This window comes from Phacochoerus africanus, chromosome 3, assembly GCF_016906955.1.
Source record: "Phacochoerus africanus isolate WHEZ1 chromosome 3, ROS_Pafr_v1, whole genome shotgun sequence".
NCBI classification, from domain to species: Eukaryota; Metazoa; Chordata; class Mammalia; order Artiodactyla; family Suidae; genus Phacochoerus; species Phacochoerus africanus.
The window spans coordinates 148,913,216-148,925,725 of record NC_062546.1 but is presented as its reverse complement, the minus strand read 5'-3'; the positions used below and the strand labels follow the sequence as shown (position 1 = coordinate 148,925,725).

At 41.8% G+C, this 12,510-nt stretch overlaps 1 protein-coding gene across 2 annotated transcripts in view; it reads left to right on the top strand.

The window, feature by feature from the left end:
- The window catches only part of PDE11A (phosphodiesterase 11A), a 424,697-nt gene that overhangs the window by 352,995 nt on the left and 59,192 nt on the right, over positions 1–12,510 (top strand). For both annotated transcript variants that reach the window (XM_047772960.1, XM_047772959.1), the window contains exons 14-15: positions 5,312–5,402; positions 9,503–9,603. In XM_047772960.1, the coding sequence (XP_047628916.1) occupies positions 5,312–5,402; positions 9,503–9,603 (192 nt within the window). The remainder of the gene's footprint in view (positions 1–5,311; positions 5,403–9,502; positions 9,604–12,510) is intronic.

Here is a 12,510-nt window from a genome sequence, read left to right as displayed (position 1 = left end):
TGGGAGAAGTAACGAGGTATAATAGTCCTTTCCCTTAAAGTATTTGTAATCTAATTCCAACCTTTCAAGTGATTTGCAAATGGGATTTAAATGCACCAATTATTATGTGGCAAAGCATATGCTACCTTTTTTTTCATATATAAGGCTATAAAGAAACAGGAGACATTTAGCAAGGGACAAATTACTATATAAAATGCAAAATGCCTCTCCAATAAAAAGTTGTGATTTTAGTTATAGCACAGTATGATTTATTCTCTTAGCCTTTCTGATAAGTGAGCCTTTGCATTTTCATATTTTATTCTTAATTTTAAAGTATCGGAGTGCGTGCAGTGAATGATCAATAGGTAGGGAGGGCAGCGATCCCACGGTGCTTTGAAATTGCTCTGTGAACACCTCGCTCCTCTTTTCTCCAGGGACAGCATTTCCCACTCATCGTCCTCCCTATTACAGCTGCCCCTGATGATTAAATATCAGCACCGAGCAGCTTTGTAGTATATTCTCCTAGGAGACTTCTTCTATTCATTTCTAGCATAATCTCTTATACTCATTTCTTGGGAATGAAAACCCATCTTGTCGCTTTCGGCCAGGTCCCAGAAGTGAAATACGGGGGGCACATTAATCTGCCGTGACAGCCTAATCCCATTCCTCACCACCTCCCAACAATTCTCAATTTCCTAATTACCCTTCATAGTTTTCCTTTGGAAAGTTTCCTGTGAGCCAGGGCCGCACACTTCCATTAAGCCTTTTTGTTTCCAAGAATATGCATATCCAGGGGAGTTGGAAAGGTACATTTCCTTTTGCGCACTTATGGTGGGTGCCTGTGCAAAGTGCTGAAAGCCTCTGGGGACTGAATTTTCATGTCGACTTTTCCTTGTAATAAGTTTCCCCACAGTGTGCTGCCTGTCCAAAAATGAAAACCTTTAGTATGTTGGGATGACCTAATCAATAATGAGCATCATGAATAATCACAGGTATAAATCGTCCTGTGCGAAAGGATCTGGATTCTCTTCTTCTCACCTTCTCGCCCCCTCTCTCCACAAACCCTCCATGTATATGTAATATTTTCACAATTACAGTGTGTGTGCCCCAGAGCTAATGATATGATGAATATCCTTACCACAGACAATTAAAATGAGGGGTGGTGTTTCCCATATGTGATTTATTTGAGGGTTCTTTTCCCCACATTTTACATGAAAAAGAGACAGTATGCCTTTACACGAAGTACATTACATGAAAGACATGCCCTCTTTTTTTTTTTTTTTGTCTTTTCTAGGGCCGCTCCCACAGCACATGGAGGTTCCCAGGCTAGGGGTCGAATCGGAGCTGTAGCTGCCAAGCCTATGCCACAGCCACAGCAATGTAGGATCCGAGCCACTGCAACCTACACCACAGCTCACAGCAACGCCGGAACCTTAACCCACTGAGCAAGGCCAGGGATCGAACCCGCAACCTCATGGTTCCCAGTCAGATTCGTTAACCACTGAGCCACAATGGGAACTCTGACATGCCCTCTTTAAAAATGATGTTATCATCAAGTAAGATTTGTTTATACTGCATATCATGTTTCCTTCCTGCAGAATCACAGTGCATATATTCACATATTTGATACCACAGAGAAATCCCACTGTAAAGAAACAATTCAGGGGTTCCCTGGTGGCCTAGAGGTTGAGGATTTGGTGATGTCACTGCTGTGGTGCTGTTCAATCTCTGGCCTGGAAACTTCTATGTGCTACAGGTGCAGCCAAAAAGGAAGGAAGGAAGGAAGGAAGGAAGGAAGGAAGGAAGGAAGGAAGGAAGGAAGGAAAGAAAGAAAAAAAGAAAGAAAGAAAGAAAGAAAGAGTTTAACTTTTTAAACCCAGTATTTCTCAATCATTTTTAACCATGAGACCCTTTTAAATTCTGCCCATTTTATGCTGTTCTTTGCTATTTAACATTCCAAAGAACTAGTAATCTGTAGAATAATTTTTGATAAAGTTTATCCTAACAGATACATTTTATTTTTTTGCCACTTGATAATATCAAGTTTTCTAGTGGTGGATTTCATTCTTCGGGTCAGCGGGGGTTCACAGTGTATTTGTGGGTAATGGCAGCATTCCCAGGGAGCCTTGGTCTGCGAGAGAATGAACCAGGATGTTTCACAATCTTAGAAAATCTGACGAGAACAAATCTAATAGTGTAAAGAAAAGAACATTATAGAAGTGGAAGCATTCTTGCTTACAAGATTTTATTCTAGAAAACTCAGAATAGAATTAAGTATCCTGTCCATTCTGTGAATGCTAACATGGCACCTTGCTTGCAGAAAAGTGAGCACTGTTCATGCAAGTTGGGACAGAGAAATTCTCCTCCACAATTATAGGGGACTGTGAGCTTCCTGAGGGCACGTACCATGCTTTCTTTATCTTTGTGTCTCATGTGCCTGCAGCCTCGAATTGTAATAGTCACTTATCTTTATTAAGTGAATGAATGAATGAGTGAATCACGGTCTCTTCATGGCGTTAGTTTGGTTCTATTGCAAAATCTACATATTTTGTGATTTACTCAGTGTTGTGTGAGGGTGTAGAGAATGTAAGATGGGGTTGCTGAAAGGCACAAAGAGGGAATGTGAGGATGAAGATGCTCAAACCATGGACCGTCTGATGCATCTGCACAAAAACCCCGAGAGTCCTCCTGATGTAATGCAGACGTTCAGAAGCAGTGTGGATATGGGGAAGAGGGGAGGACAGCCTAGGAGGCACCTGTGTTTTTCCTATAAGCTGTTCCCTGGTTAAAGGAGGAAGGATCCTATTCATCCTGGAAAAAAGAAAATATTTAGTGATTTGTGATCATCTAGCTGATTTACCTTTGTGAGGTCTGCTAGACCAACCTTGATAAAGGAAGAGATGATATTTTGCATCTTGACCCTACTTTCCATCAATGACTCTCTTATCAGGATTCACACCAGTAACTGGGGCACATCTGGCATCTAGTTAATAGAAACAAATCATAGGCGTCTGAGCCTGTGATTAGCAGTTATACTAGAAGAATTCTGAATTAAATTTTGAAACCTTCTTTCATGGATGGCCACCAACTTGGCAAAAATAGAGAATCAAATATCAGAAATGTGTAACTTATAATTATCTTTCTCATTACATAATGAAAAAAAGCTTCAAAACTTAGATTTCAATCTAAAACCGGTACTTACTAGTTTTGTGACCTTGGAAAAGTAACGTAACTTCTCTGAGCCTTGATTTCCTTATTTGTAAAATGAGAAAGTGATACCTATTTATTGTTTGTCATCAGAACTAGATGAAGTGACATATTAAGATGTTAGTATATTCCCTAGTGCATGATAGGTACTTACTGTCATTATTATTAATAACATTATTATATAATATGTTAAATGCTTATTACTGTCAACCTTCCAGTTGGAACTCTAATCTCTAGACATACCACCACAACCTTATTAACCAAGCAGCTAATATTTTTTTAATCACCTACTCGATGCCAGGCATTTGGATGTGATATGCATATAAAACATGCTAGAATTTCAGAAGCCAAGACATACAGCTAAGACAATATTGTCTGCATTTTGAAAAATGTATTTTCATAAAAACGAACATTATGTTAGAAAAATAGTAACATTAAATATTAATTGCTTGATACTAAGATCAGCCTGAGAAATTGTCACTTATTAAATGCTATACATTAAGGCAAGATTTAAAGAAATAACACTACCTGATTAAAATCTAGTATCCTCCTTACTAACCCCATTCTTAATAATCCCTAACCCTGCTGTTTTCTTCCAACATGTAGTCAGCTCTTAGACTTTCCAAAGATCACAGTTTCCCTGGGCTCCCAAACTGGCCATGATCTTGGGCTACCTTAGGCTGGAACTGAAGGGCAGCTTAAGCCAGAAATTCTTCACGTGGCATTTGATGCAGTCTTTGCTCCTCTCACTAGCAGGCAGACTGCGAGCTGGCAGTTTCCAGAGTTTCCAAGTTAAGGCCAAATTGCTCTTTCAATGTCCAAACTCCTCGCAATTAGCAAGAGGGGACACAGCGACGTGCATGGGTCTAGACTGGAGTCCCATGACTTTCCGTTAAACCATTGGGTCCTTAAGATGCTCTAAATCCTTCTTCAAAAGACTTGGAAATGAACACACTGGAACATGGTTTTTGTGTATTTTTTGTCTTTTTGCCTTTTCTAAGGCCACTCCCTCGGCATATGGAGGTTCCCAGGCTAGGGGTCCAATCGGAGCTGTAGCCGCCGGCCTGCGCCACAGCCACAGCAACGCGGGATCCGAGCCACATCTGCAACCTACACCACAACTCACGGCAACGCTGGATCCTTAACTCACTGAGCAAGGCCAGGGACCAAAGCTGCAACCTCATGGTTCCTAGTCGGATTCATTAACCACTGCGCCACAACGGGAACTCCTGGAACATGTTAAATGAACACTTGCTTGACATCATTGAGGAATGGGTTGTTCTACATAAACAGAATTTACAGATAATTCATAATAATCCTTTCATGTATCAATTAACATTTATTTAAAATGAAAATATCTATTTGTTTTAATTGTTGATTAATAACTAGTATAGACTATAATCTATGACATTCCAGGCACTGTGATAGACACAAGTATTTTATTGTTTTCTCATAAATAACAGGTGAGATAGAGAGTTATTATAATTTTAGAGACAAAGACACTGATTCTTAAAGCAACCAAGTGACTACCCAAAGTTATTACCAAAACCTGAGTTCTGACTCCAAATCCAGGGAACTTCCTGGAGTTTAATGCTGAGACAGCATAATGTGACTGTAGGTTGGAAAACCATAGTAGGAGCTTGTCACCCTTCCATGTAAAGTAGATTAAGTGGGTTCTACATAATATTCACTAGGTCTTTTCCAATGGAGCAGCAAATACACGTGGTATATGACATTCATCCTGGATACTCAGAACTTTGTAAAGTTTAGCTCATGAAGCCTAACCTGGTCCCCAGAGCCAGGAATTACATGTCCTGTCCTCAGATCATCTAAAGCATTTTGCCTGGACCTGGAACACTTTCTATGGTACTTGTATTGTGTGCTCTGTGTGCATTTTTTAGCAGCTGGACTATCTCTTTTTCATGGTTGTATCATTCATGGCATTTAGCCTAACACACAGAATATTCCCAAAAGGTTTACTCAATAGACACAAGCAGTCACCTGAGAATGTATCTGCTCATGGTCCTTTGCAAAAGCAGGAGAAGCAGTTTGAACCAAAGAGCTGATGTGGGGGCATCATTGATGGTGAAGGGCCTTGGTCACTAACATGTCTGTCCCCTTTCAGGAGTGGCTCTGCTCTGGCCCAGCTCTACGGAACCTCTGCTACCTTAGAGCACCATCATTTCAATCATGCTGTGATGATCCTTCAAAGTGAGGTACAGACCTAACGATCTGCTTCTCCTCCTGACACAAAACCAGTGAAATGATGTTTCCCGCTTCTCCTTCTTTGCAATGCTACAGGTAGAGACAGAGAATTGGAACTATTGGACCTTTTCTTCATGGCTTTTTCTTTATGGCCATACCCACAGCATATGGAAGTTCCAGGGATGAGGATCAACCTCAACCACTATGGTCAGATTCTTAACCCACAGTGCCACAGTGGGAACTCCTCTTTGGGGCTTTAAAAAAAAAAAAATTCTTTCAGATGCCAACCAAGGACCTCGTTCAGATTCTTCCTGAGTTGATTCGTTTGGGTTCTATTATTGGTTAGGAGGCTTTTCGGATTCATTTAGCAGAGGAGACTACCTACAGCTTGTCGTCAGAGCATGATCCTACCTTTCTTAAGGGTACAGAAGCCCGCTAACAGATCCAGGCAGTGAGTGGCCCAACACTTCCATTTTGTGAAACCTATTTAAAAAGATGGTAGAAGCAGAAAGAGTGAGAAAATTACACTTCATTTGCATAATTGAGAAAGTTATAAAAGATAAAAGAACTTAAAATTGCTGGTGGGACCAATTCGAAAGTGAGAACTGCAACGAAATTTAAGGCCTAGGGATGAGGCCATATGCCTTATTTTGCTTCATGCAGCATCACAGGAGCTGGAGGTAGTTGGACTTTTATACTTTCCGCTCTCCATGGAGAAAAAGTAAAACCGCCATCTGATTCTGGCTGAGGCGTCTGAGTTTGAAATTGCCAAGAAAGGATCTGTTTAATTTTCTGCAGGCGTACAGACTTTTTTTTTTTTGAGGCCAAGAAGGGATCATCTGTTCCCCATTATTTGTCAGTTCTCTAGCTGTGCCATTAATTATTATTATTATCATCATTAAGGCTCTGCTTCACTGGAATAGCATCATTAAATATGGAGGTTTTTTTTTTTTCCTCCAGCCTATCTTGAGAAAGCATGTCTTCTGCAATATCACGAAAGCCTTCTTTGACCCCATAAAGGAGAGTCAGCCCTCTGGAACCTGAACACAGCCGGCCGCAGAAGGAGACCCCGCTGGGGGTGATGTATTTTCGGTCGGGAATGAAACATCAAGGGTTAGGCTCTCAGTAACTCTGACAGAAACCAGCATCCCAGCATCTGTGGCTCTGGAATTCTCCTATGGAAGCCATGCTTTAGCTGGGCACTGTGGCAGCAGAAGGAAGTGGGGACAGGAAGAACCTGAGGTCACAATGTCACAGACAATGACCCTGGGGTCATTTCTGACCTGCTAATATCGTGGGTTGACACCCCTGAGCCCAGACATTTCCATCTTTGTAATAACATTAGAAACAGGATGTCAAGGTTGTCTCAGAAGGTCATGCCTTTGTTTCCTCAGGAAAACAAACCTCACTAACTCAGAAGCTGTCCTTCATACAATCAAAATACATCGACCGCCCCTCACTCGGAGGTTCTCTGTGAAGAACTCAAGAATAGCAATAATGGAACCAGGCCCTGGTGTGTGCAGGCCCTGCCCTGGCGCTTCCCGCACCCCTCCCTTCCCTGCCCATCAGAAAGGCAGAAATGCAGATGTCCTTACTACCCGATTGCAAATAATGCTGAGGCACAGAGAGGCTAGACGGCCTGAAGAAAGTTGCCTTAGACCTTTCCTCCTCCACATTTGGTTTTCTCTCCATCAATCCCACTCTTCCGTAAACAAGGAGTAGTATTTTGAGCAGACTAATTTTATTTTTTAATTAATTAACTTTTTTTTTTTTTTTGCTTTTTAGGGCCGCACCCGTGGCATGTGGAGGTTCTCGGGCTAGAGGTTGAGTTGGAGCTGTAGCCACCTGCCTGCGCCACAGCCACAGCAACGTGGGATCCGAGCCATGTCTGCAACCTACACCACAGCTCATGGTAATGCCAGATCCTTAACCCACTAAGCGAGCCCACATCCTCATGGATAGCAGTTGGGTTCGTTACCCCTGAGCCACAACAGGAACTCCAGAGACTAATTTGTTTTAGACACCAAACCCTTGAGGCACTGTAGAAGGCCAATTTGCATATAAACAATATGCTGATTGCAAATTAACTTCTTCTTATTATTGTTACTTTTATTATAGCTGATCTGGCTAGTTTTGTCACTCTATTAGCTGTAAATTTTGTTACTATATTTCCTTTAAAAGTAAAATGCACTCTCACAACATCATCAAGATCCGCAAATTCAGACCAGCTTTCTCCTGGACTTTGCATTAGATTTTACTGTAACTTGCTCCTAATAGCTTTCTTTCTTTCTCTGGGAGATGCTAGACATGTGGCTGGATCCAGATGACTACTTTTCCAGGGCTTCCAACCACTTTTTCCCAGGCCCTAGGACCCCAGCCTGTGATTGATCCATGGGGCAAGGCTCAGGCAGAGAAATCTGGGCAGAATTATGGTGTGGCTTTCCTTGAGTTGTTCGTCTTCTTCTTAATGGCTGAATTAAGGGCCTGGGAGAGTTCATTGGAAAAGTATTATTAATATTGGACCTGGTCCCAGGTGGAACCAATATACTCTAGTCTTTAAAGAGTGGTGGGTTCACCCAATGAGATAAATCAACTCAAAGAAGCAGATTATCATCTGGTGCCTGGTAGGTAGTAATTTACTAATTGATATTCTGGTCCCCTGAAAGAATTAATTTACCTCTCGTTGGAGAATATTCTCAGGCAATCATTTCACTGCCTTCCTTCTGCACCATCTTCTGGCTCTCAACGCTAGGTTTAAAACTGGTCCAGTTCCCAGACCACGTGTTTATGAGTTTGCGTCTCATGCTAAGAAAACCTGATAAATGAAAAGTTCTGTCTTTCAAAGCAAATTATGTGAATGGTCAGTCACTTTCCAGACGAATATTTTTTCACTTGACTGAAAGCGCTGTCGAGCTGTCTAGTGTAGCTAAAATGAATTTGGATGAGAAGTGTGCTTCTCAAAGGAATGGAGATACAGGTGTATTTGCAAGTTGATTGAAGCCAAAGTTGTCTTAAGAGTCCTTCCGTGCCAAGAGCAAAACCTTATACATTCTGGAGACTCAGTAATTATTCACTGTACTGAATTTCATAGCTTCATCCAGGTATATTTTCACAGTTTAACACAGGGTTTCTCAACTTCAGCAGAATTGTCATGTTGGGCCAAGTAAATCTTTGTTGTGGGTGCTGTCTGATGTATTGTAGGAAATTTAGCAGCCTCCCTGACCTCTACCCACTAGATGCCAGTGGCACCATCCATCAACGTGACAATAAAAATGTCTCTAGATGTTGCCAGCAGTGCCCATTGACAAAAATCATCCCCATTTGTGTACCACTAGCCTAATGTTGTTTCTCCTCCTTGAGGTCATTTGTTGCCATAGCAAGTACTTCTATAATGCCAACTTGAAAAAAATAAAATAAAATAAAATGCCAACTGGAGGAGTTACTGTCATGGCGCAGAGGAAACGAATCCAACTAGGAACCATGAAGTTGCAGGTTTGATCCCTGGCCTCGCTCATTGGGTTAAGGATCCGGAGTTGCTGTGAGCTGTGGTGTAGGTCACAGATGAAGCTCGTATCCCACGTTGCTGTGGCTGTGGCTATGGCGTGGGCCGGCAGCTATAGCTCAAATTCTACCCCTAGCCTGGGAACCTCCATATGCCGTGAGTGCGGCCATAAAAAGCAAAAAATAATAATAAAATAAAATGCCCACTTGAATGTTTACTAGTGAGACTAGTATGTATTTTGGGGTCAGAAAGATTCCCAAAAGTTTTGTCAACTTTGCTCAGTCGTTCCACAGGAAATGGGCAGTTAAGTGGAGTTGCTGGCACAAACATCTCCTTGGTAAGATGAGTTCAAACATTTTTCAGTTTTCTCTTCAAAACTAGACATAATAAAGCATCCATTGGGGGTCCTCCTCAAAATGATTGCATTTCTGGCTTTGCTACATTTGCCAAGAAATCTGTTTGCCGTTCAACAAAATGTCATTAAACCTTTACAAAAATAATTTTATCGTGTTTCTAGAACTTTAAAAAAAAATGTAGGAAAAACAGGTAATTGTCAAGCTCAGAGTTAATGTTGTCTTTTGTGATTTTTTTTTTACTTTCTCATTACAGGGTCACAACATCTTTGCTAATTTGTCCTCCAAGGAATACAGTGACCTTATGCAGCTTTTGAAACAGTCAATACTGGCAACAGACCTCACGCTGTACTTTGAGTAGGTATTGGCATTTGATCTATTTGACAAATGGATATCCAAAGTTTCCTCCTGTAATTAATTTTCAGGTCCATACCGGGGGGTTGCTGTTATTCTAGCACTGATATCCATGTGTAAATGAGCTAAACTTCCCCCCCCCATCTAAAAGAACTTCATTGGAGCTCCTACTGCGGTGCTGTGGGTTGAGAATCCGACTGCAGCAGCTCGGGTTCAATCCCTGGCCCACCACAGTGGGTTAAAGATCTGGTGTTGCCACAGCCGCGGCTCGGATTCAATCCCTGGTCTGGGAACTTCCATATGCTGAGAATTAGCCATAAAATATAAAATTTTTTTGAATTAAAAAAAAAAGAACTTCATTAAGGTGGGGTCTATAAAACAAGACAATCTGGGCTACAGTCATGAGATTTCTATCTTTTTTCTGTTTTATGAGCCTTGTTTGGGACTCTTGGCTGAAGCTAAGGGATGGCCATTTTTATTTCAGAGACTGGCTAAGATTGCTTTTGCAGACTATTACTTCTGGTTAAGATCTCTAATGGCACTGACGATGCTAATGAAAAGAATTGTTGCTGAAAGGATGACCAGAAATCCAAGGCTTCATTCCTCGCCTCTCCTCTAGCTCTCCTCAGAACAGCCGTGCCTCTTTTCCTCCATCTGAGCTGGCGATTCTGTCCCACTCCATCCCTGTGAGACCTGCCCCCTCAGGTACTACCTGTCTTGGCAGCCCCGTGATCTCTTCTGTGGCGAATATGCCCAGTGTACTCCTTTCTGCAGGGCCAAACAACTTCCTTTCCTTAAAAAAATTCTTTGACTTGACCCCACGGTCTTTAATGGCTTTTCAGTTGACCTCTTTTACTGCCTAAAATAAATGGAGCACACGAGTCCCTTTATTTTCCCAACTCCTTCTTACACTTTGGAGACCAGCATCCACCTGCACTTTCGATCCACATTGCTCTTTCGGTGGTCACCAGAGACTTCCTGTCCCCAAATTCAGTGTCCTTTAATCATTTCTCATATTTTATAGCTTCTTTGAGATATTGGAAGGTTTACCAATTTCTACTCTCTTTTCTTCCCCAATGCCCACCTGCCTTCCTCTCTGCTTTTCTGGATCCCTTGTAGGTTTCTTTTCTCCTTGCTCCTCCGTATGAGTTCCTGAACCCATGTTCTTCTTTCTCTACTCTCTATTCATTCCCCTGGCCTCAGCTCTATATTACCTCTAGGTAGATACAGAGAAGACCCTGAAATTCTTCACTCTAACCCTCGCTCACATTCCAAACATGTATTTCCAGCCCCACCTCCAAAGCCTTCAGTGGCTTCATTGCTTTCAAAGCAACCTCTAAACTTGGTTCTCAAGTTTCAAGTTTCTCTGTAATCTGTCCTCAACCATCGTTCATTTACTCATCTTCCTCTTCTCTCCTACACAATTTCTGTCCTCCAACCAAACCGATCTACACGTTACTCTTCAGTTGTTTGGGATTTTTTGTTTTTTCAGAAAAAAAAACATAATTTTTTTTTTCTTTTTAATTAAACTGCATGTTGCCCTTTGAAAACACCTTATGCAGTCCCCCTGTGCCCCAGTCACATCACCGTCCCTACATGGAATCCTGTTCCTTCATTTCTGGTTCTGGCTGAACTATCTTCTACCACCTTCTCTAATAAGCCTACGTTGCTCCCTCCCTTTGGATCTTATTGTCCTTTGCATGAGTTAGAATTAGATACAATTGTATGAGACAGGACACCCAAAATAACAAGAACTTACTTCTGAGTCACATTGAAGAAGTCTGGAGATAAGCAATCTGCAGTTGGTGGAGTAGCTACATTAAGTCATCAGGGACCCAGGCCACTTTATCTTCCTTTGCTGCCACCTGCAACACAAGGTTTCCACCTTAGTCCAAGAGAGCTGCTCAAGCTCCAAGCATAATATCCATATTCTAGCTATCAGAAAGAAAGAAGGGACACGAAAGGAAGGGGCCAAAAGTGATGCAAGTTATCTTTTAAGACAGTTTTCTGGAAGCTTCACATAACAATTCCCCTTACATTTCATTAGTCAGAATTGAGTTACTTGGCCACCCCTTGGTTGAGGGAAGGTTAGGAATCGAAGACTTCGTTTTGGGTAATTATATGCCCTACTAAAAATTAGGGGTACTATTACTAAGGAAAAAAAGGGAAGAGAGATATTGGTGTAGACAACTGATGCTCTATGCCACAGGCATTTATTGTTGATCTCTGATGAGTGGGTTATTACATGGTATGGTGGCAAGAGTAAAGGCTTTGGAATTATATTGGTCTGGATTTAAGTCTCTTTCTGGCATTCTAGTTAAACCTGGTGTTTTGAGCCCAAGTGTCTATGTCTTCTCCCTTATGAAACTCCACTAAAATGGCACCAAATAAGTTTAAAAGTCAGAGTTTGATCCCTGGCTCTGGAAAATCCATATGTCATGGGCATGGCCAAAATAAAAAATGTTTTAAGCAAAAACAAAAGGGCATAAATCTTTGAGGAGAAAGGGAGAGGGCCCACAACCACTGATAAGAGATGTCAAAGCATGTCTGGGAAACGCAAGGCCCACTGATGAACAGTAACAGATCTGGCCAAGGGGAGTGGCAAATAGGAGGACAACTCTGAGAAGCCAGCCGGTTTCCCCTGCAGAGCCCTGCTCGGGGCTTAGAGACAAAAAAGTACCCTGAAAAGTGGATGCAGCACTCATAGTTTGAGACTGAGAGAGTACTAGAAAGTCAGGTTTCAGGACACTCAGAGCCCACAAAGTCCTCCACCAACCTACTCGATAACTCCCTTTCCAGAGATTGATTCTCTGGAGAGATGAAAGAAAGCTCTCTGGACTGAGAAAAGTTCAAGGTGGGTATGAGATGCAGAGCTCAGAAGAGGAGATGAAATTAAAAAAAAAAAATGGA